General features: G+C 37.5%; 1 protein-coding gene across 1 annotated transcript; it reads right to left on the bottom strand.

The window, feature by feature from the left end:
• Positions 1 to 16,641: 16,641 nt before the first annotated feature.
• LOC107776924 (calreticulin-3) lies at positions 16,642 to 23,456 on the bottom strand. The gene is made up of 14 exons (XM_016596877.2): positions 23,298 to 23,456; positions 22,696 to 22,803; positions 21,161 to 21,353; positions 20,325 to 20,583; positions 20,016 to 20,072; positions 19,883 to 19,930; positions 19,093 to 19,179; positions 18,957 to 19,014; positions 18,782 to 18,849; positions 18,584 to 18,676; positions 18,439 to 18,495; positions 18,275 to 18,355; positions 17,824 to 17,856; positions 16,642 to 16,920 (listed from the first exon to the last, which is right to left on the bottom strand). Exons 1-14 carry the CDS (start codon positions 23,422 to 23,424, stop codon positions 16,909 to 16,911), a joined length of 1,281 nt encoding a protein of 426 aa, XP_016452363.1. The 5' UTR covers positions 23,425 to 23,456; the 3' UTR covers positions 16,642 to 16,908.
• Positions 23,457 to 24,597: the final 1,141 nt, after the last annotated feature.

Genomic DNA, 24,597 nt, shown 5'->3' with positions numbered 1-24,597 from the left:
TTTGCTTTCAAAAGGGTCAAATTTGTAGATTAATATACGGATCAAACTAAAATATTTTGGAAATAGAACCAAAGTAGGTTTTCACCAAAATGAACAAATATGTTCTGTAAAAAGAAACTACCATAAGGTTGACTCATGGGACTATCAGGAAAACTCCAGGATGGCCTTTTTATTGTTAGCGGATCTTATCTTACATGATATATATATTGTTCATTTACATTCACTTTCATTATATATTTCCGATTAATTTTAATTATGCGTCATGACATGTACCTTGCTATTGTGATATATATATATATATATATATATATATATATATATATATATATATATGTATGTATGTATGTATGTATGTATGTATATATATATATATATGTATGTATGTATGTATATATATATATGTATGTATATATTTGTAGTTCAGTTTTTGTATCCTGTTGTCTTTATATAACAGTAAGGGCATTGCAATAATTTTGAATAATTTATATGGACTTTTGCATTTTGACACATCTAATTGAGTGAATAGAAAACGAAAAGGAAAAGGAATGGTGCATGAGAAATAAGTGATCATGACATGTATTGACAATCTAGGGAAGTGCTTCTTCTAAGTTTTAGGTTTTTAAAATAGAAGATAAATTTGTGATTCTTACCTGCAGTGTTCATAGGCTCTAACCTTTGCGGAGAAGAATTCTTTCACCTATATTGCCACCTTTTTTACTTCCCTTCATTATGCAATCGGCATTACACTTTTTCCTAGCGGAGAACTCCATTCAAGAAAAAATAAATGCAACATACTCTTAAAGAATAGCATGATAACAAGTTTACCTCATGCACCAGCATCTTCTATAGCTTTTTCCATGTTGTGCACAACCATTAATTGGATACTGATCTACTTTCACCTTTTATTTCCATTGCTTCAGAAATGCATAGTGAAACAAGATGAAATCACCCCTCAACTAAAAATAAAAAAGTCCTCTATCATCAAGATGATCATATCAAAGGCGATTTTGAAACAGGAGGAGAAGCCGCAAGATGATGACTGAGCCAACTCTTGAATTCAGGAGAAAAAAAAGTGTCATTTTATGTGTCAGGACTATGCCTCAGATAACGAAATTCTCAAGTCTTCCTGAGGCATTTGCATTAATCGGTGAGAACGAGTTCTTCTAAGAATAATGTCGAGAAAACATGAGGCATACTTGTCACGACCCGGAATCCCCACCGCGCCAACGTTAGAACTTTTTATCCATTTTTAAAAGTTTAGATTAAATAAAGAGAAAGAAGTGAAATAACTGTAGAAATCCAATGTAAACTACGGAAACTAAAACATCCAAACGTCTGTTAAAATTCCTGGACCCGGTGTCAGAAGTGCACGAGCTACTACAATAGTACATACAAGGGTCTGAAATAAATATAAAGCTGTCTGAAGGAAAATACACAGCTAAATACAAGGGAGGGGGCTCAAGAGAGGGGGCTCTAGGAGCTGCGGGCGCTGAGCAGTTGTACCTCAAGTCTCTGCAAAACTGATCAATCCAAGCACTCTAATAGACGTCGCGGGGACCGACTCCAAAATCTGCACAAGAAGTGCAGAGTGTAGCGTGAGTACAACCGACCACATGTACTCTGTAAGTGCCGAGCCTAACCTCGACTAAGTAGTGAAGAGGCTAAGGCAGGTCACCTACACTACAACTTGTACGCAGTATATAATAAAGACAGAAAAGAAAATATGGAACAAAATAAGACAGTCAACTGAAAATAATAGCCACAGCCTCAAGAAATAAACCAGTGTCATTTAGAATTACAAATCCTTAGAGTTTCAAATGAAAATACTGAAAAATAGAAACATATAGGTTGCTGCGGCGCACAATCTGATCCCACCGGACAACACAGAGTCATCCCTTATTTAAGGGTACTAACATCAACAATAGTAAATAATATATATATATGTTGCGGTGCAAAACCCGATCCCAACATATAGCAATATAAGTATCATAATTCACCCTTATTTTACTGTATCAATCCACCCTTATTTCACCTATTGCGGCCGTATCAGTACAAATTCACCCTTATTCCACCATATCAATCCACTCTTATCTCACCTATTGCGGCATGTAATCTGATCCCCCCATATCAGTACCAAATACTCAATGTGCATAGTCAAATCAATAATTCAAATCACAAGAACCTTTATGATGAATAAATACCAAGTTGAATCCAAAATAAAACCTTGTACAACACGGGAATTCATATAGGTAATACTACATAGCAAGTCAAGTCCGGTAAATGACAATTGGAAGGTGCAAGTAAGTCAGCTTAAGCAAGTAGCAGTGAATCATGAAAATATGAAAGAGTCTACCATTATTAATAGAAGAAATTATTGATTAACAGGTAGCAAATAAGTTGGAAGGCATTTAGAGCATATAACATTTAAGACAAGGAAGGAGATAATTAAGGAAAAGCGGAAAATCAGGGAAAACAGGTAACTCGGCGGCGTGTAAGCACTCATAACCTCGCATATATGTCGTAACACATGAAATTCACATAACACATAATCTGAGGGTTCCTAATTCCCTCAAGTTAAGGTTAGACTCAACACTTACCTCACTCCACAATCAATTCAAAGCTTTACTGGGACCTTTTCCCTAGAATCCGCCTCCAAACCACTCGTATCAAGCCACAATTGACACAACAATATCAAACATTGCTAAAGGAATAAATTACAGTGCATAAATTTAAAATTTCCAAACTTTTCCCCAAAAAAGTCAAAATCAACCTCGGGCCGCTTGGTCAAAATCTGAAATTCGGACCAAAACCTTATTACCCATTCACCCCGATCCCGATTATGCAATTTGTTTAGAAATTCGGCCTCAATTAAGGTCTAAATTCTAATTTTACAAAAATTTCTAATTCTACCCAAACTCTCAATTTCTACCATGAATATCCTAGATTTTAGGTAAAGATCTTATGAAACGTAATGGGTAACAAATTGGGGAATAAAAACTCTTGGAAGAATCGCCTCTAGGGTTTTCTAATTTTTAAATTTTGAAAGAATGGGCAAAATCCCGTAATTGGTCTGTTTTACTCACTGTGCGTCAGGCCTTCTTCGCGTTTGCGAAGGACCTGTCGCGATCGCAAAGTAGAGGCTCAAATAGCCTATGCATTCGCGAGATACCATTCGTGTTCGCGAGCCTTGTGCGCGTTCACGAAGAGTAATGATCAGTTTTTCCTCTCCCCTAGGTCCCATGCCTACGCGTTCGCGAGAGGTTGGCCGCGTTCGCGAAGGGTAATGCCCCCATTGCTCCGCGTTCGCGATCCAGCTTTCGCATTCGCGAAGAAGAAACTCCCACCTAGCCCAGTTCACTCTTCGCGTTCGCGAGAGTATCTTCGCGAACGCGAAGAAGGTAACACCAGAAACTAGGTGAAGCACAAAAAAATAGATTTTCTAAGTTTCAAAACATTCGTAGCCTATCCTAAATTCACTCGAGCCCTCGGGGCTCCATACCAATTATGCACACCAGCTCAAAAATCTCATACGAACTTGCTCGCGTGATCAAAACACCAAAATAACGCCTAGAATTACGAATTGGATACCAAATCAAATGAAATTTTCAACAAAACTTTAAGACTTCTATTTTAACAATAGAACGTCCGAGTCACGTCAAACCAACTCTGTTTCTCACCAAGTTTGACAGACAAGTCATAAATATAGTAATAGACATGTACCGGGATCCAGAGCCAAAATACGGACCCGATATCAATAAAAATCAAATACCAATCAATTCTTAAAAATCATTAAAACTTTAAACTTTCAATTTTCGATGAAAGTTAATAACTTGAGGTAGGGACCTCCGAATTCGATTCCGGGCATACACCCAGGTCCAAAATCACGATACAAAACCCATCGGGCCTGTCAAAATACAAATCCAGGTCTGTTTGCTCAAAACGTTGATCGAAGTCAACTCAAATAGATTTTTAAGGCAAAATTTCATATTTTATCAGTTTTTAACATAAAAGCCTTCCAGAAAAGCAGTCGGACTGTGCATGCAAATCGAGGAAAGCTTAAAAAAGCTATTAGTGGCTTCAAAACACATAATTAGGTTCTAAAACTCTAGATGACCTATCGCGTCATCACATTCTCCACCTCTAAAACAACGGTTTGTCCTCGAACGGACATAGAAAAGTACCTAGGCTGGTGAAAAGGTGTGGATATTTACTTCGCATGTCCGACTTGGACTCACAAGTAGCTGCCTCGACCGGCTAGCCTCTCTACTGCACTCAAACTGAAGACCTCAACAGTCAAACCTGTCGGGCTAGAATAACCACCAGCTCCTCCTCATAAGTCAAATCCTTGTCCAACTGGACTGAGTTGAAATCTAACACATGGGAAGGATCACCATGATACTTCTGGAGCATGGATACGTGGAACGCCAGATGGACTGCTGATAAACTAGGTAGCAATGCGAGCCTGTAAGACACCTCACCCACTCTCTCAAGAATCTCAAAATGTCTGATATAGCTAGGGCTCAACTTCCTCTTCTTTCCGCACCTCATCACACCCTTCATGGGTGAAATCCAGATCAATACCTTCTCTCCGACCATGAATGCAACACCACGAACCTTACGATCTGCATAACTCTTCTGCCTAGACTGATCTGTGCGAAATCGATCCTGAATAATCTTGACCTTATCCAAGGCATCCTGTACCAAATCTGTACCCAACAACCGAGCCTCCCCTAGCTCGAACCACCCAACTGGTGAAAGGAACCGCCTCCCATATAATACCTCATAGAGAGCCATCTGAATGCTCGATTGGTAGCTGTTATTGTAGGAAAACTCTGCAAGTGGCAAGAACTGATCCCGAGAACCTCCAAAGTCTATAACACAAGCGCGGAGCATATCCTCCAATATCTGAATAGTGCACTCAGACTGTCCGTCCATCTGAGGATGAAATGTTGTGCTCAACTCAACCTGCATGCCCAACTCATGTTGCACTTCCCTCCAGAAGTGCGAGGTGAACTACATACCTCATCAGAAATGATAGACATGGGCACTCCATGAAGACGGGCGATTTCGCAGATATAAATCTCACCCAGCCGCTCTAAAGAATAGGTAACTGCCATAGGAATGAAATGCGCTGACTTGGGTCAGCCTGTCCACAATGACCCAAACTGCATCGAACTTCCTCTGAGTCATTGGGAGTCCAACAACAAAATCCAAAGTGATACGCTCCCACTTTCACTCAGGAATCTCTATCTTCTTAAGCAAACCACTAGGTCTCTGATGCTCATACTTTACTTGCTGACACTTTAGACACCGAGCTACATATGCAACTATATCTTTTTTCATCCTCCCCCACCAATAATGTTGCCGCAAGTCTTGATACATCTTAGCGGCACCCGGATGAATAGAATACCGAGAATTGTGGGCCTCTTCAAGAATCAACTCACGAAGTCCATCTACATTAGGCACACAAACACCATCATGCATTCTCAAAACTCCATCATCTCCTACAGTAACCTGCTTGGCACCACCGGGTTGCACTGTGTCTCTTAGGACAAGCAAATAAAGGTCGTCATACTGCCGCTCCCTGATGCGCTCAAATAAGGAAGACCGAGCGACTGTACAAGCTAGAACACGACTGGGCTCTGAAACATCCAACCTCACGAACTGATTGGCCAAAGCCTGAACATCTAATGCAAGCAGTCTCTCACCGATTGGAACGTACGCACGACTGTCCATACTCACTGCCTTTCTACTCAAGGCATCAGCTATTACATTGGCCTTCCCGGGATGATACAAAATGGTGATATCATAGTCTTTCAATAGCTCTAACCACCTTCTCTGCCTCAAATTGAGATCCTTTTGTTTGAACAAATAATGCAAGCTCCGATGATTCGTGAATACCTCACACGACACGCCATAAAGATAGTTCCTCCAAATCTCCAGCATATGAACATTGGCTGCCAACTCTAAGTCATGAATCGGGTAATTCTTCTCATGAACCTTCAGCTACCATGACGCATCTGCAATCACCTTTCCATCGTGCATCAATACCGCACCAACTCCAATACGAGATGCATCACAATATACCGTGTAAGATCCTGAACCTGTGGGCAACACCAACAATGGTGCTGTAGTCAAAGCAATCATAAGCTTCTAAAAGTTCACCTCACACTCGTATGACCATCTGAACGGGGCACCCTTCAGGGTCAACCTAGTCAATGGGACTACTATAGATGAAAACCCCTCCACGGACCGATAGTAATATCCCACCAAACCCAAGAAACTCCAGATCTCCGTAGATGAAGTAGGTCTAGGCTAATTCTGAACTGCCTCAATCTTCTTAGGATCCACCTGAATGCCCTCTTCTGATACTACGTGCCCCAAGAAGCGACTGAGTCTAACTAGAACTCGCATTTTGGAAACTTAGCATATAACTGGTTGTCCCTTAGAGTTTGAAGTACAATCCGAAGATGTTGGTCATGCTCCTCTCGGCTATGAGAGAAATCAAGATATCATCAATAAACACAATCACAAAGGAATCCAAATAGGGCTTGAACATTCGATTCATCAAATCCATGAATGTTGCTAGGGCATTTGTCAGCGCAAATGACATCACTAGAAATTCATAATGCCCATACCGAGTCTGAAAAACTGTCTTAGGGATATCGGATGCCCTAATCCTCAACTGATGGTAGCCAGGCCTTAAATCAATCTATGAAAACACATTGGCACCCTGAAGCTGATCAAATAAGTCATCAATCCTCGGCAATGGATACTTGTTCTTGATAGTGACTTTGTTCAACTGCCGATAATCCACGCACATCCTCATCGATCCATCCTTCTTCTTCATGAACAACACCGGCGCACCCTAGGGTGAGACACTAGGTCTAATGAAGCCCTTATCAAGTAAATCTTAAGACTGTTCCTTCAACCCTTTCAACTCTGGTGGGGCCATACGGTATGGCAGAATAAAAATGGGCTGATTGTCTGGAGCCAAGTCAATATACAGGTCAATATCCCTGTCGGGTGGCATCCCCGGCAAGTCTTCAGGAAATACCTCTGGAAACTCACGAACAACTGGTACTGAATCCATGGAAGGAACCTCCGCACTAGAATCACGGACCAAGCCAAATAAGCTAGACACACCTTCTCAACTATATATCGAGCCTTCACATAAGAGATAACCCTACTGGTAGAATGGTCAAGAGTCTCTCTCCACTCTAATCGAGGCAACCCCGTTAAGGCTAAGGTCCATCTTGGCTTGATAATCCAATATAGCATGATAAGGTGATAGCCAATCCATACCCAAAATGACATCAAAATCAACCACATCGAGAAGTAAAAGATTTACGCTAGTCTTAAGACCCCCAATAGTAACCACACATGAATGATAGACGCGATCTACAACAATAGAATCTCCCATAGATGTGGACATATACACAGGAGCACTCAAAGAATCACGAGGCACACCCAAATATGAAATAAAATAGGGTCACACGTTGGAATAAATAGAGTCCGGATCAAATAGAACTGAAGCATCTCTATGGCAAACTGGAACAGTACCTATGATAACAGCGTCAGATGACTCGACCTCCTAGCCTAATCTTTCCACCTAGCTCTAAGACTTGCCTAGTCAATATTGAATTCCCTACTTTCTGCCTCATCAATCCTTATAAAGTTGATTAGTCATGAGTCCCCTTTATCCTCATGATTCCACGTGGATTCATACAAATGACACTTATCCACTTATAGCTAATTCCATATTCCATGACTTTATACCAACATTTAACCAATTATTCACACAATAATTTCTAAGTCTAGATTCACTTAAATACTAATATATTTCATATACCTTACTATTGTGATCATGTGGTATAGCACTAGCCCATAAATACGGGGTATTATAGCTTGGACCGTATTTCATCTCAAAATGTCAAACTTCAGCGACACTCATTTTCTTCGATTCATTTACTCTCTGACCTTCAAAATACTTACTTATCACATGTTTGGAATATCACAAATACTTATAATCTCAAAAATAGTCTTGTACTTGAACTTATGTCAATTATCTATGACAAATCCAATGTAGAAAAGTACGGGATGTAACATGGTAACTCCGGGGAAGTGGATCTTACCAACCAAGCTGATGTTTGGCTCTGTCTACTGGGAAGGTCTATCTAGTTGTCTATTAGGACCTGCAGGCATGAAATACAGCATTTCCCGCAAAAGAGACGTTTGTACAAAATAATGTACCGAGTATGTAAGGCAACAGAATAACTGAAAGCTGAAACTGAATTGATAATATAATAACTGAAAGTAACTGAGAGTCAAAGATGATATGAGGATATACTTACCTGCTGATACTGACTCAACTCTCTCAATATAGTAAGTAAAATAGCTCTCCGTCCCTATAAGGCTCGGTACGTATAATTGCTCTACCGTAGTAGGCTCGCTCATAAGCACTCGGCCATACTAGGCTCCGTATCTTGGCATTCTAGGCTCTCTCATAGGCGTTCAGCCACAGTAGGCTCGGTATATAACTTACCATCTTATTAGAGGTTGCCCAATAGGGGCCTGCCCACCGATTATAGCTCGATGGTGGTGAAAATACTATAATATATATAGGCTCTCTGCCCTCTTGGCTAAAAGAAGATAACAGTATACTGAATATAAAGTCTCTATAAGGAAGGACACTGTAACTTATGAGAATATGATAGTGTACACAAGTTCAAGAATATGAACTTCTTTTTATGTCTCGTTATCAAACTCATGTAGCTATGGGATCATGCCAAAATGAAGGAAAGGTTTACCCTTAACATACCTTATCACAATTTGTCCAATAACCACGTTAAACTCATCTCGTTGCACCTTAATCTACAAAAACAATAACAATAGTATGATCAAGTTATGGAAGGTTCAACTATCGCACAATGAACGACAAGCCTATTTTATAATAAAACGGATAGCATCTGCCCAATAATCTTAACTTCCTCCCAATTCGAAATAACACTAACAACTACAAGAACACAACAATAACAACGTGTATACATCATTTTCCAACCTTATATCCATCACAAAATACCAAAAAATAGTCTACACACCCCAATTAGTTCATACACAAAATGACAACCATAGTAGTGTCAAACAACCCGAAAATATAATGACGAACAACTAGCCAACTACCCTGACATTATATGGTATTTCTCCACACCATTTCTCCACCCAAACTCCATAAAAATAGTAGCAAAAGAGACAACCCAACAGCAACACGAAACAGCCCATAAAATAGTCTAACAAGTTTAGCAACTCAAAATTGATTTCTCAGTTTACTAAAACACGTTTTGACTTGTCTTTTCTTTCAAATTGAGCAACACAACCAATAATACATAATTAAGACTCTTATCCAATAAACCAACCATGAATTCAACTTAAAAATAAGTTTACAACAGCCAACAATGATGCAACAACAAACAACATACCACTCTTTCGAAACTCGCTAGGTCTAGTCTTTGCGATCGAGTTACAACTCGTACAAGCATATGTAATGGAAGGAGAAGCATAAATTTACCTTGGACTGAGTAGAACCCACGAAACCTAGCCCTTCCTCATCTAAAATCAGTCCCCCAACGCAGCTACAAGAAGGAGAAAGAGAAACTAGCAAGTTGTCCAGGCTTTTCGGCACTAGAATCACATCGTAACATCTTAAATAACCTAGGGTTTGTGTGGGATTTTTGGGGATGAGTTGCAGGGGTTTAATCTGGTTTTCTTGGTCTGAAAGATGGATGCAAGAAATGAGTTGATAAGCCCTTAAAAGTTCCCTCTTGGCCTACTTTAGAGCTTTTAATTGAGGCCTCTTCTTTTGGCAAGCAGGTGATGCACCTGCTTGTCACGTACCAGTCTGTGCAGTATCGCGAAAATATGAAAATCTCTCTCTCCAATATTGTATCAATGAACGGTTAACTCCGTTGGAAACTAGACTCATAGATCTTCAATTTGGTAGGTAGATCCTCCCGTAACTCTATGTACATTGGGATAAATACTTAGCTACATTTTACCTAGTTTTCAGCGTATTTATGAATGTAACTTGTGATGATCTTTGCTAACTTTTGTGCCACAACTCGCTTAAATTCAAAACATAAAACACGACTAATATAAGACTAAAATAAATCATAATATAACCTCCTTATCATTTTGAGCACCCTAGTCTCACCCTAAAATTACATGTTATAACATTCTCAACTTGTCGATTTTCAACGAAACCTATTTTCTTCAATTCGTTTAGCTTCTAAGTCTTCCAACCCTCTTGGTACTTGTAGTTCATGATCTTAAATATTTGTAACCTCCAAGTTAACATGATTAACTTACTTTATGTATTTTCAAAGATGATTTCATTTCTGATCTTACATCAATTGACTTACGACGTACTCTTACGTACGAAAATATGGGGTGTAACAATGATGATTTCAGACTTATGATATGGTTGGTTTGGGCCCGGAAGACTCTGGAGCATTTTGGTACACTTGCATGCTAACTTGAACCTAAAGTTCTTTAAGCTGGCTTTGGTCTTTGATTTGAGTAAATGAGCTCCATTTCGTGTTTCGAAACCTTAGATAGGTTCGTATAGTATATTAAAATTTGTGCGAATGTTTTGATTAGGACTCGAAGGGCTCGGAGGTGTTTCAAGGCATTCTAAATAAGAATTGACGTTGTAGTTTTTTCTGGCGCAACAGAGTGCATCACGATCACTTGCATTGTGTCCCGATCTGTGGGGTTATGGGAAATGACCTTCATGGGCATGTGAGCTGCAGACGTGGTCGTGCAGGAGGCCAACTGATTGCTCTTTGCAATCATATGGCTTCTGGTCATGATCACGATGAAGGATCCAGCTTTAGGGGTATAAAAAGTTCAGCTTGGGGATTGTAACGTATTTTACCATTTGTGGAAGTAGGGAGCTCAGATTTAGGGAATTTTTGAAGTGAATTTTACCTGATTCCGGAGGATGAGTGCTTTGAACTTGATTTTTAATTTTATATCATGACACTTATAGATTTTAACACATAAAACTAGGAATTTTTGTGGTAAAGATTGAAGTTTTGACTTGAAAGATAAGAAAGTAATTTTTGAGAATTTGAATATTGATTTGGACTCAGATTGAAAATCTAACTATATATTTGAATTTGAGACAGGTTACTAGGATTCAACTTTCGTTTCGAGGTTTGATGTCACGACCCAAATCTCACATGTTGTGATGGCGCCTATCGCAATAAAAGGCAAGCCGACATTCACAATAAACCATGCAGTTTTAAATTGAGAACATAATAAATTAAGCATAAGAGTAAAATCCTTTAAATTAGCTGAGAAGAAAAATATACACAATCCCAAAATCCGGGTGTCACTGAGTACATGAGTATCTATACAATAGCATAGTCTTAAACGATGTCTAGGAGAGTAGAATAGTACAAATAGAACTAAATGATAAAGGGGGAGAGTTAAGGACTGTGGACGCCAAAGCAGCTACCTCGAGGATCTCCAAACTGAATAAACGCTCCAATGTCAACAACCATCGTACCCAGAAGTACCTGGATCTATAAATCTTCATCAAAGTGCTTATTTTTTTATAATTGAACAAAAGCGAATCTGAATGAGTATACTTAGTAGTGGAGCATTCCGAGTATTTTCTTTAGGGATCGTTCATGCGCAATTACTAGTAGCGAACATCAGGTAACTTCGTGTTGTAAAACGTTAGATTGGTAATGAAAGGCAATGTAATAAGAAAGCGAAGATCGAATTAGGTCTCAACGAGCGACTACCAACTTCCAAATATTCTATTTTAGAGAAGCCAAAAGAGGTGAGCGTCTAGCGCGAAAGTAGTATGAGTACAACCAACCAATGTACTCAATAAGTAATAAAACTAACCTTTAAGCTGAAAGCAATGACGAACTTAATAAGTACAGTCCAAATACAGCAATAACATTATAGAAATATAGACATGCTTTCAAGTTCAACAGTTTAAAGCTCAAACAGGTAAGATATGTCAAGTGTAACTGAAGTGAGAAATGATACATCCCGATATCTACATGTCAGTTATGTATGACAACTGTAATACAAATAATGATAAAATCATATGCATACTCTCAGAGTATCAATCACTCAGTCCTCTCATTCGCTTCATCCTCACAGTTTCGGCACTCGCTCTCGGCACTCACGTTCGGCACTCGCACTCGCACTTAGTAGGTACCTGCGCTCATTGCTGATAAGTCAGACTCCAGAGGGGCAGATCTTGCCCAAGTGCTATAATAAGCCAATCATGGCATGAATCAATAAAGCACACTGCAGCGTATAGCCTAATCCCATAAATATCCTCACAATCAGGCCCTCGGCCTCACTCGGTCATCAACCTCTCCAGTCTCTCGGGCTCACAATGTCATGAAACTCAGCTCAAACAATAATGATATGAAGTATCAATAAATGGCAACAGAGACTAATATATGATATGCGAATGATAGACGTGATTGAGTACATAAATGCAAATTAAGCAAGTAATTTAACAGCAATACGACCTCTGTGGTCCCAACAATACCAGCATATAGCCTAAGCATGATTTCTAACATAAATCACAGCTCAATTTCTCTAATACATGGAGAATATAGGGATAACAACAAGATTATTCAACTATATAGTTCCACGAATCGACCAAGTTACAATCACTATGGTGCACATCTACACGCCCATCACCTAGCATGTGCATCACCTCAACATCAACCACATATTACGTAATTCAAGGATTCATACCCTCAGAACCAAGTTTAGAAGTGTTACTTACCTTATACCATGCAAATCTCAACTCCAACAAGCCCTTGCCTCGCGAATCAGCCTCTGAATGCCTTGAATCTAGCCACAAACAATTCGATACAATCAACATAAGCTATAGGAATCAATTCTTATGAAAATGTTAAGTTCTTAGTCAAAAGTCAAAAGTCAACTCAAAAAGTCAATCATCGGGCTCACGTCTCTGAATCCGACAAAATTAATAAAATCCGAACACTCATTCAACCACGAGTACAACCATACCAAAATTACTCATATACGATCACAACTCGAGCTTCAAATCCTCAAATTAAAGCCTATTAAGTTTCTACAATTTTTCCCCAATTTTATAATCCAAATCACTAATTAAATGATGAAAATAATGATATATTCATGTAATTTAACCAAAACCGAATTAGAATCACTTACCCCAATCACTCTCTTGAAAGTCTCTCCAAGAATCTCCTCAATCCAAGCTCCCAAAATCAAATTGTGGATTTAACTCAAACCCTCATTTTTTGAGATTTTTATAATCTGCCCAGAAGTCCTCCTTCGCGATCGCGAAGCAAAAAAACTAGCTGCCAAACTCTAACTCTACGCGAACACGTGTAGAACCATGAGAACACGAAGATGAAACATCCCTGACTTACGCGATCGTGGACAACCTCACGCGATCGCAATGAACAATGTGTGTGAACCAGCCTTCTCTTTTTTCCTCGCGAACACGACCTTACCCACGCGTTCGCGATACATTAACTGCTCAAGCTACACCATCGCAGACCTTATCTCATAATCGCATTTCCATCACTTATCAACAACCATTCGCGATCGCGACATCACACTTGCAATCGCGTATAAGAAAACCAGTAGTAGAAATCAGCAATTCCTCCAAGGTTCCAAATGCGCAGAACATGATCTGAATCACACCCGATGCCCTCGGGACCTCAACCAAACATAACAAAAAGTCCTAAAATATCATAAAAACTCGCTCGAAGCATCAAACCAGATCAAACAACACTAAAATCATGAATCGTGCATCGATTCAAGCCTAATGAACTTATGGACTTCTAACTTCTATATTTGATGCTGAAACCTATCAACTCAAGTCTAATTGACCTCAAATTTTACACACAAGTCATAAATGATACAATGGAGTTATTCCAACTTCTGAAATCAAAATTCGAGCTCGGTAACTATAAAGTCAACTCTCGGTCAAACCTCTCAACTCTCTAAACTACTATTTTTTCAACTTTCACCACTTCAAGCCAAAATCACCTACCTACCTCCAAATCATTATCCGGACACACTCCTAAGTCCAAAGTCACTATACGGAGCTATTGGAACCATCAAAACTCCATTATGAAGTCATTTACACATAAGCCAACGTCCGGTCAACTCTTTCAACTTAATCCAACCTTGGGACTAAGTGTCCCAATCATGGGCAAAGCCACATTTAGCAAAGGGTGGTCAACTGACCACCCTTCGCCGAAAAATTATGAAAAATTACATTGTGTAGATAAGTAAAATATTGATTTTAGATGTATAAAACCTATATTGAACACCCTTTGTCAGAATTTCTTTTCTACTTCTTTCAAGTTTGAACATCCTTGAAAACATTTCTGGCTACACCACTGGTCCCAATTCACTCTGAACCATCCCCGGAACCAAACCAACTACCCCGGCAAGTCACATATCAATAATTGAGCATAGAATAAGCAGTAAATGGGGGAATGGGGCTACAACACTCAAAACGACCGACCAGATTGTTACATTTGACCATGTTGACTTTTATTGACTTTGTCCGAGATTGAATAATTCCTTGTGGAATTGAGTCCTACGGCTATATTTGACCTTGTTAAATGCTTTTTCCAGATTGTGGATGTTTGAAGGCTTCGGAGTTTTATCAAAGGTTTTTCTAAATCGACGTGAAGCATCATGCAATAGTTCTTGCGCTTTATTTTTTTTAAATTGAGAAAATATTTTTGGGATGCTAATAGCATAGTCACAGACTCTTTTATTCCTAAGGAAGCTAGCCTTATAACGGCTAATGAGGTTATTAAGGAAGGGCTTTAAACGATTGACAATAATTTTTGTGATAATCTTGTAGATAGTATTGTAAAGTGCAATAGGGCAAAACTTTTTGAGGTTGCTACCATTTTTAACCTTGGAAATGAGGCAGAGATAAGTAACGTTGGTGTCAATTGGAATAGTGTAGGAGGTGAAGACATCATTACACGATTTTAAAATCGAAGTACCCACTATTTTCTACTCTCTTCTGTCCATAATAAGTAACCAATTTGTTTTTTTTATTTTTGTCCAAAATAAGTGTCCATTTATATAATCAAGAACGAATTCAATTTATTTTTACAAAATTACCCTTATGTACATATCCCTAAAAAGTTTTCTTGCTCCTCACATTAAATATTTAATTAAGAGTAATTTAGTCATACTAGGTATTTTTGTATAGAATTTAGTATTTTCTTAATGGGCGTGACAAAAGCAAATTAATCACTTATTACGGACCGGATGGAGTAACACTTTTGATTGAACATGAGGTGCCACCATTCGGACCAGGTGCTTTATGTGGCTTAAAGGAGAAGACATCATTAATAATCTCCTGGTCACTAATGGGTCTATCTAGAGTAGCAAGATCAAAAGTTGGAGAGTAATTGCTAGAAGGGCAACTTGGGTTCCAATTGGAAGAGCAGTTGTCTGTCGTAAAGAGCTTGTAGGAGAAACCTAAGGTGAAGTCACTAATCCTCTTAGGGTCATCGATCCAATTACCATTGTCATTCTTAAAAAAGTTAATGCAATTGGTTCTCTTTCTATTAATTGCACTAACTTGAAAGAATTTGGTATTTGAATCGCCGTCATTGATCCAAGCAATTATAGAGTTAAGTTCCAACAATCCTCAAGTTCTAAACCCTTCGAAAAGGTGCTAGTAGAAGAGTGGATACCATTAATTGTGGCTAATAGGGTTCTCTTTTGATGGAAAACATTACCAAAAATAATCAATTCCACGGCTTAACAGTCTCCTCAAAGATAGGGAGATCTTGCTCAACCAACATTCCCTCATGATATTGGGAAGCTCAGGGTGAGAACACCAATTCGACTTCAAAACGGAAGGGTTTACCACCTAGTGTACTGTTAAGCTCTCCTAGATAGATTAAGTAGCAAAGGGTTATGGTCCGAATGGGTCAGTGGTAAATGAGAGAAAGAGGCATGAGGGTGAAGAAGGATCCATTCCTCATTCACGAGACACATATCCAATCGTTTTAATATTAAAGAATCCCTTCTGCATCATGCACTATACTCTATTACCACTAGACCAAAACATTGAGGTAGCTTTTTCAATCTAACAACAACAATAACGGCTCAGTATAATCCCACAAGCCCAGTATAATCCCACAAGTGGAGTCTGGGGAGGGTAATATATACGCAGACCTTACCCCTACCCCGAGGAGCAGAGAGGCTGTTTCCAGGAGACCCTCGGCTCAAGAAAGCAACAAGAGACGATATATTAATACTATCAATAAACTCATAATAAAATAACATAACATAACATAAAATAACAAAATAACAGCAATATAAGAAATATAGGAAATACAAAAAAAATGGAAGGTATAATAATATCCAGCAGATAAAACCCTGCATCAGTAGCTGACCAGTAGCATAGTGTTAGCTTTTTCAATCTAACACTAGTATTTATGGTCTAATGCCTGCTTCATTTTCTCAAATTTTCAACCTTAAATAGAAACACAAGAGCTATGAGCAAAATCTTTAAGCTTAAGCTGCATCCAAACCGAACCATATACACACACTCAGTCAACTGCATGATTAAGGAGACGGAATTTTCAATTTCAATATTGTTGTTCGGAGACACATTTCCAGAATAGTCGGGCTAACCAAGCTTTGACACTCGGCTGATAGCTCTCAACACAAACTAAACTAGTTTCAGAGATACAAAATGCATTTCTTATGCCTAATGAGTTTGTATTATGAAGAATATAGATACAATAATAGCAAAAATACAACAAAAGGAACACATTAATCTAAACGACGTTTCTGGAGTGGAAAACGTAGTATGGTCTTAACACCAATTTAAAGTTCATCCTGCAACAACAGAAGAAGAGCAGCTAATGTCACTGAAAGTGCAAGGTATAACATGCCCAACAAAACAAGAAATTCATACTAATTCATTCACCAGATTAATTTCAACCTATCGAGTAGGGCTTTTCATAACATTGTTGATCATTACACTTCATCGTTCCATCTTTTCTAGTATTAGAACAATTTACTTGCCTTGTTGCAATTTGTCTCAGTAACCTCTGTTTCATGTTGTACTATATAAAATTACAAATTATACTGGATATGACTCTGAATTTCACTAATGTGAGTTAACTGTGTAATTACTGTAACCTCTACTTACAACATATTGAAACTATGTGCATTGCAGGAAAAATCTATTAACTAAAACATATTTGAGATACAACTTGGATTGTCCTATAAAGGATGAAACAGTTTTAAGTATGCCTTTGTTAAAAAAAATTAAGCAAAATGAAACATAGATGAGAATGTTATTGACAATGTTCCAACAACCAGTTAAAGTTTTGTCCTGCAAGAAATTTTGTTTGCAACAGTAATGTGCAATTTGCAGTTGTGATATGACAAACCAAGGATATATCTATCCATTTGAAAGCATCACTTTTCAAACTGAAGCCCAAAATAGAGGTGATGATTTTCTTCCCAGTTAATAATTATTTGAACTCCATAAAAATTTCAAAGAATCAATCTTTTTAATGAATTGACCAAAATATTTTCTTCATAGGCTGTGAAGTGGACATTATTTGGGCCAATGAACAATAAGTACACATCTATCAAGACTGTAAATTGGACAATGCAATTGAGCAATTGTTTATGGACAATTAGAGATTTAGAGAATAAGTCTGGTTATCGTGGATTAGGAGAGGCAGGGGTGGAAGAGGTGGGATAGGAGGAGAAGATATCTGAGCTTACATGATAGTCATCCATATAATCGTGGTGATAGCGCTGCAGAAAAGTATAACATCAAAAATTAGAAATTACAATTTCAAAACAAATGTACAGTAAAACAAAGAGACATGGATGTCAAAACAATTATTGACAGTGGCGCCTATTTAAGAACTTATCAAGCAAACTGAGTTGGTTTTTTACTATATATATATATAGGTTTTTCCCTACAAAAACAACTGACTTAACAAAAGGCCAGAAGCTTCAAGTATTTCTGGTGGAATTAATGAGCAAAATTAGGCTTCAGAAACACGAGGAAGTAAAGATCCAATTGCCAAGAGGACTTTAGTATAGAAAGCGATAGACAAACAAATTCTGAAGTTTCGATCGCTGAAAGAAAATCAGCATGCATTATTAATATTGCGAGGAAGCTGACTGGTAAAAGCATATTTAAAAATCTGAATATACAGACACTAACCTTCTTGTATCTGTCCCGATGTCGGTCCCTACCCCTTTCTCGTTTCCTCCTTTCACCTTCCTCTCTTGCTCTTTGAGCTTCCTGAGAATTTCCAACCATTTTACAACTCATGCATCAGCAAAAGAAGGTTAAGTACAATGTTACTGATAAGCAAGAATCATTACCTCTTCCTCTTTTGCTTTTCTCACTTTCTCTGCCTCTTCAAAAGCCTCCTTTTCAGCCTGAAGGAATGGTTTAAGAAATTCCTAAGCACTAGAAGAGAAATCAAGCTACAAATTGCCAGTAAAAGATGGAGGATCAAGTACAGACCTCCCTATTGGCAAACACTTCCTGAATCACTTGTTTTGCATAATCTGGCTCATCACACACCAAAATGTTATCAAAAACAGAACCTGCCTTTACCTGCATTCCGGCATATTATATTCCACTTGTTACAGCATAAATTAAGAAATACTGAGTTAGCTTCAGAGAAGATGACATTGTCCAGGAAAAGATGGTCTATATTACCTGCCAAACTTCGATACCAACATATTTGATCGGCTTCAGTACGTAGAGATCAGGATCATCTTCAAATTCTGGAAACAAAGAAAAAGATCAGGATCTGTTTTCCAATTTTCTCCTAAAACTTCATGGCAGTGTCACACGCAAAATTCAATTTGATATGATTGCAAACATTGATTACCTGGATTATCAATCCAAGGAATCTTCCATTTTCCTTTATAGTTGGGATTCTTAATTTTCTGCATCATAAAAATAAAGTCGGTAGATATTCCAGGTCATGCTTAATAACCAACCATTGAAAAGGATTTTCAACATACCTTCCTTTTCCATGGACCACGGTACGCTGGATTAGGTACTTTCGGTGGCTTCCACATACCATCCTCTTCATCATCCCAGTTATTTGGCTGATCAAAAGAAAAGCAAAATATTTTTATATATAGGTTAATCAACTTAGAAGATGTAGTCTCGTCACTCTATATCATGCATCTTATATGACAAGTTTCTTACGCTTTGATAAAATATCAACCAGAAAACTCTCTGTCCAGTGTCCTCTCCATCTGTCACTTCTATAGGGATGTGATCTAGATGGAAAGAATCCAACGAAAACAGCGATGACAAGAAAGAAAATCTTGTGGTATCGGACTGCATAGGACTTCACTGTCTGTTTGAATCTTGCTTTTTCCTACCTCAATTGCTAACCAAAAAATATAGGTAGTGCCATGCAGATGGAGCAAAGATGAAAAGGACCTAATGGAGAGAGAGAGAGAGACAGAGGCATTCACTACAACAACTAGCAAGCGTTATTCAAACTTAGTAGGGTCAACTATATTTTGTAATTTTTGCAGGGACTGTCAATCAACCCGCGACCCTCCTCTATCCAGATTGGAACCAATAATACAAAAAATTTAATGGAATGGAAGTTCACATAGGCACAGTTATATACATGAGAGAGAGAGAGATCGCAAAAACATATAGAAACTTATAAAGCTAAATGGAAAAGCCGTTCTAGAATGATCATATCCCAGAAAAGGAGTACATAATACCTCATCAACAATGCAGGTGAAATGAACATGGTTTCCGTTAATTATGTTCCAGTTGAAAACTAACCTTTTTAGGTTTCCGGTCTGGAATCTCTCTCGGAATAGAATCATATCCCTGGAGTAAAAAGATTCAAGAAAGTCTGCAATCAAGCCAAATTGCTAAAAACTACAGAAATATAACCACGTACAATATAAATTACCTCAGGTTTGATGTCATCTGGATCTTCAATATATTCTCTGTCTTCCCAGTCTGCAGGCTATAAAGCAAGGAAATAAGTGAGGGGCAAACAACACAGAAGTACCAAAAACTTAGCAAAGGGACGGAAGGCAGTTTAAAAAACAACAGTTGTCCAATTTTTCAACTTGGAAGAGATAAAGGGAATATCAGCTTATAATGAGAATCTCTTTCTCAGCCAAATTTATGATCAGTGTGCGAGGTAATAAATAAAGTTAGGCCTCGGCAGGTATTCCTAAGTTTTGCAAAACCACCTAACCTCAAGTTGGTATACCTTTTTCGCATTTACATCCTTGATTTTGCGGGGAGGAAGTATGTCCCAGTCTGTGTACATACTTCCAGAATCTCTTTCTCGACCATCAATCCAGATGCTGTAGGATGCATCAGGTCTAAGAATGAACGTGTAGAAATGTGTTAATTTGTCTGTTTCACATTCTAATTCCTTCTTGATGGGGTAATTCTGGCCTTGGTAGGAAAGTATAACATGAAGTTTCTTCGTCTGTGTACCACAGATATCTGGCCCAAACATAAAACTGCAGCAACAATCAAAATAAGAAACATATATCAGAAAGTAGGCTTCCAGATCATAAAGTACGATGACACAAATAATAAACTGGGGGATATGCAAAATAAAGGAGCAGCTCTTCCCTTCGACATATAAGGAATTACATTCTTTACTTCGCACTGCTTTTCGACTCTGATTCGTTTACTGAATTATCAGGAACTCTTAGAACTAAGATATTCAGGTACAAATTCCACCCATGAATTATGATGTAAATGCATGTTTACCCAACTGGAGATCCTTATCTAATCAGGGTCATAGGTAAGACATCCAAAAAAAGAGAGTGGTTGTGCTGCTAAAGGATATCGGATCAGGGAGATCACTGGCATGTTTCAAAATAACATGTAATTTTGCACTAAGAATTCATGCAGAATTCCCATATTTCAAAATTTGAAAAGTGGTAGTGCCCGTCAAAAATCCTTCACAGGAAAGGGGAAAAAAAGGATGCTGCCAAAAACCATGCTTATGCCAATCACAAAATCTCCAGATTATAGGATGTCTTAAATGGAGAAAGAGAAGTTCACATTCTGAACATAACAAGAAATGACCTGTATGGAGTGTCTCCCCCAAATTTCTTCTGATTGACATATCCAGATAGAAGCTTTATATAACCCCCTCCACATTCAATATCTTGCTCAAACTTTATAGAATACTGTACAACCAGTGTTCTGTTTTTATTGCTAAATTCCGGTATTTTTGCAGAAACAGCGAAATGTTTGGCATCGTTTGTTGTCTGGATACCTGCAAAAATCAGTATCATCTTAAATCTGCCACTGAATTCTTCATCAGCCAAACAAAAGCACAAGGACTTGCAGTTGAGTATGAGATATTCACAAAGTGAGGAGACAACTTCTTTATCAGAATAGAAATTAGCTATATGAATATGAAATCTGAAGAGTTTGGAACTGCAAACAAAAATGAACATGAAGATTCCTTGTAAAAGATATAATACCTGTCTCAAAAAACTTGCATATGTACATTCAAGACTTCAAAGTTTTATTTGATTGGCCAACTTTGACGATCCCTTTATTGTTTAAATCAATTACCAGAAATCATCTAATATTGTAAATCTGTTGTGCTTTAGAGAGTCAGAATAGGAAACAGTAAAACAGGTGGATTGCTCCTAACAAACCAAATTATGATAGCAATACACTCTCAGGAGATTTCACCATTAGCATATCTAGACACTAAACCGTCAACTTTCATAAACTTAATAAAGAAAAATACCATCCTTAAAAGATACCATTTACGGTTAGACCAATGAATGGAATGAATGGCTAGTATTTCACGTGCCTATGCAACAAATTTATAGTATGGCGTATAAGTGAAATGGTTTTGCAGCAAAGCAGAGATGATGAAGCAGCAGAAAGTTTTTTTCTAAAAAAAATATTCAAAGCTACAAATCCGATGATACAATTGATTAGCCGGATTAAGTGCTTCGGTAATGATACCATTTTGACAAGCTGGACAAGCATAAAATGCCACCTGTCCATTATCAGGTGGTTTAAAGGTAGGAAAGTCCAATGATAAAAGCTCTACTTCCTCTCGCAAGAGCATCTCATCTCATGTTAAGTCAATCTAGTGTTCACAGTATTTCCTTGCCTCTGATTGCAATTTGGTGTTAAAGTTGAACATCGAGATAAGCTACAGAATGCACTTCACTTTGGAGAGGAAAAAAAAAATAGAAGAAGTGACCAAATGCCCTTCAAAATTCTTACTCAAATGTATTCAGGAATTGACTCTAAAGTTTGAAAGCAGGAAAACCTTTGATGAGAACCATCGAACAGACACTCCAAAGCTTGACAATGTACCCCTTTCATTTTACTACTTTAAATTGTTGACACTTGTGATCTTATACTGCAAGTCAGCGGCATATACTTTATGTTCCCACAAGAAAAGTATGATAACATATTACCAACAAATCATCAAGTACCAATAAGCCTAGCATCTTGCAGTTGCACTTGAAAGCATAAAATACGCAAGTCACTGTATATAGAGCAATATATCTCTACTCAATTTTCTATTGGATATTTTGAAAAAACAATCCATTATGTATACAGATGCAGACTTCCAAAAGTCAAACCTTTGTCATCAGGATCACCAGCCCATGTGCCGGCCGTGTGCTTAAATGAGCCTGCTTTTCCTTCACTGATTTTCCAGTCTGACTTCACCCATCTGCTCCTCCATCCATCTTTTCCACATCGAATATAAAAATAAAAATAAAAATAAAAATAAAAACAATAATAATCAGAATTGAAGGAATCACTTGGGTCTCTTCCCCTTACAATCCATCTAAAGACCAACTTCAATTACTTACACAGTTAAGCAACTCAAGTACAAAGTGACTAGCTAATTATCATTCTGCAAACCCAGAATCAACCTATTTTTCAAAGATAGATACACTCCATGTACGTATTTAGTAGCCAAGCATATTTAAGTATAGAAATTAAGTTCAGCCAAAGATCACATGCTCCATTATTCAAGTTCACCCGATTAGTCCAATAAACTTTTGGGGTCAACCCATAAGAAAATGGAAGAAAGCACAAAAAGAATAGATTCCATTCTTCCAAGTAAATAACGACCACAAGCTCACCCAAACCGAAAGTGACTTAAAAATAAATCATTTTCATAGAATTCAAAGCTCAAAAAACTGGAAGCAAGAAATACTAGTACTATTAAATTTACCATCAAAGCTTTCTTCAAAGAAAATCTCAGATGCTGAAGAAGAGACAAGTGTAAAGAAGAGCAAAACTAGTAGAAAAGTTTCCAATGAGAATATCAGTCTACTTGGTTTATGCTCAGAGAGAGCCATTTGCTCTTTTTATGAAAACTTTCGGGTCGTTGGGCTACTTATACAAAGTTGCTTTGCAATTTAGATCTTGACTTTTATATAATTACGGTAATATCCAGGTCGTTAATTTATATTCTTTTTCATTTTTCTTTTTAAGTGTCCTCCAATAAAAAATGGATTGCCACGTTGCGTTGTCCAATAGAATTGCTTCTAGTGCCACCCTTTTTGGTTCATAGTCCTACTTTGAATGGTGGGAACTCCATTTGTTAAGCTCTTGAATCATTTGTATGAATTTAATGTAATATTCATTTTTTTTTATTGAATACCTATTATTTCTCATTAGAGAACTTCGGCAAATAAAATGAAATCACATATAATATTTTTGTTAAACTTTTAATTGTGTTTTTCAAGGATAATCTTATTTTGTTGACCACTAAATCATATCGTGCAGTGTGACCTTTTTTATATATAAATAGATATTGATGTGAAAATTTTGAGACGATTATTAACAAAATTATTAAAGTAGTTATTGAATCAAAGGCATAATCAATCCCACCCACAACCGCACAAAAAAACTAACATCAAATAGGAGGGAAGTATCTTATACGTAATTGTCAAGGATAATTTTTATATGGAATATATAGCTCCAATAAATTTGCATAATTTATAAGACATTCTATGTTCTAAAATCTGTTTTGTAACCGTCGTCAACTTTCCATTGCATTAATATATCTGGAGCAGTTTACGAGTTCAACTGAATTCAATATCGTTAACGCGAAAAATATAGATTAAATTAAAAATTCATTAAAGTTGCAATAAATATCAATTTTTGAACTCATTTCAAACGTAATAACTACTTCTTCCGTTCACTTTTACTTGTCCAATATTCTAAAAATATATTTTCACTTTTATTTGTTACGTTTAAGTTTTAAAATATCAAGAGAAGATAAATTTTTTTCTGTTATATCCACAGTATTAATTACTCATTTCAAATCATTTTCTCAAAACCATTAAATTATGCATCAATTAATATGAATATCGTGGTAAATTATACATTTCATTTATTATTTCTTACGGGACGTGAAAAATCAAAAACGTGCTATGTAAAAATGAACGGAGGGAGTAATACAGTAATAAGTCAATGCTACATGCTTTACAAAATAAATTTGTTGAATTTACGGAGGCTAGAATTAA

This window comes from Nicotiana tabacum, chromosome 11 (genome assembly GCF_000715075.1).
Source record: "Nicotiana tabacum cultivar K326 chromosome 11, ASM71507v2, whole genome shotgun sequence".
Classification (NCBI taxonomy): Eukaryota; Viridiplantae; Streptophyta; class Magnoliopsida; order Solanales; family Solanaceae; genus Nicotiana; species Nicotiana tabacum.
Note: the sequence above shows the minus strand (reverse complement) of the source record. Positions and strands in the feature narration are given on the sequence as shown.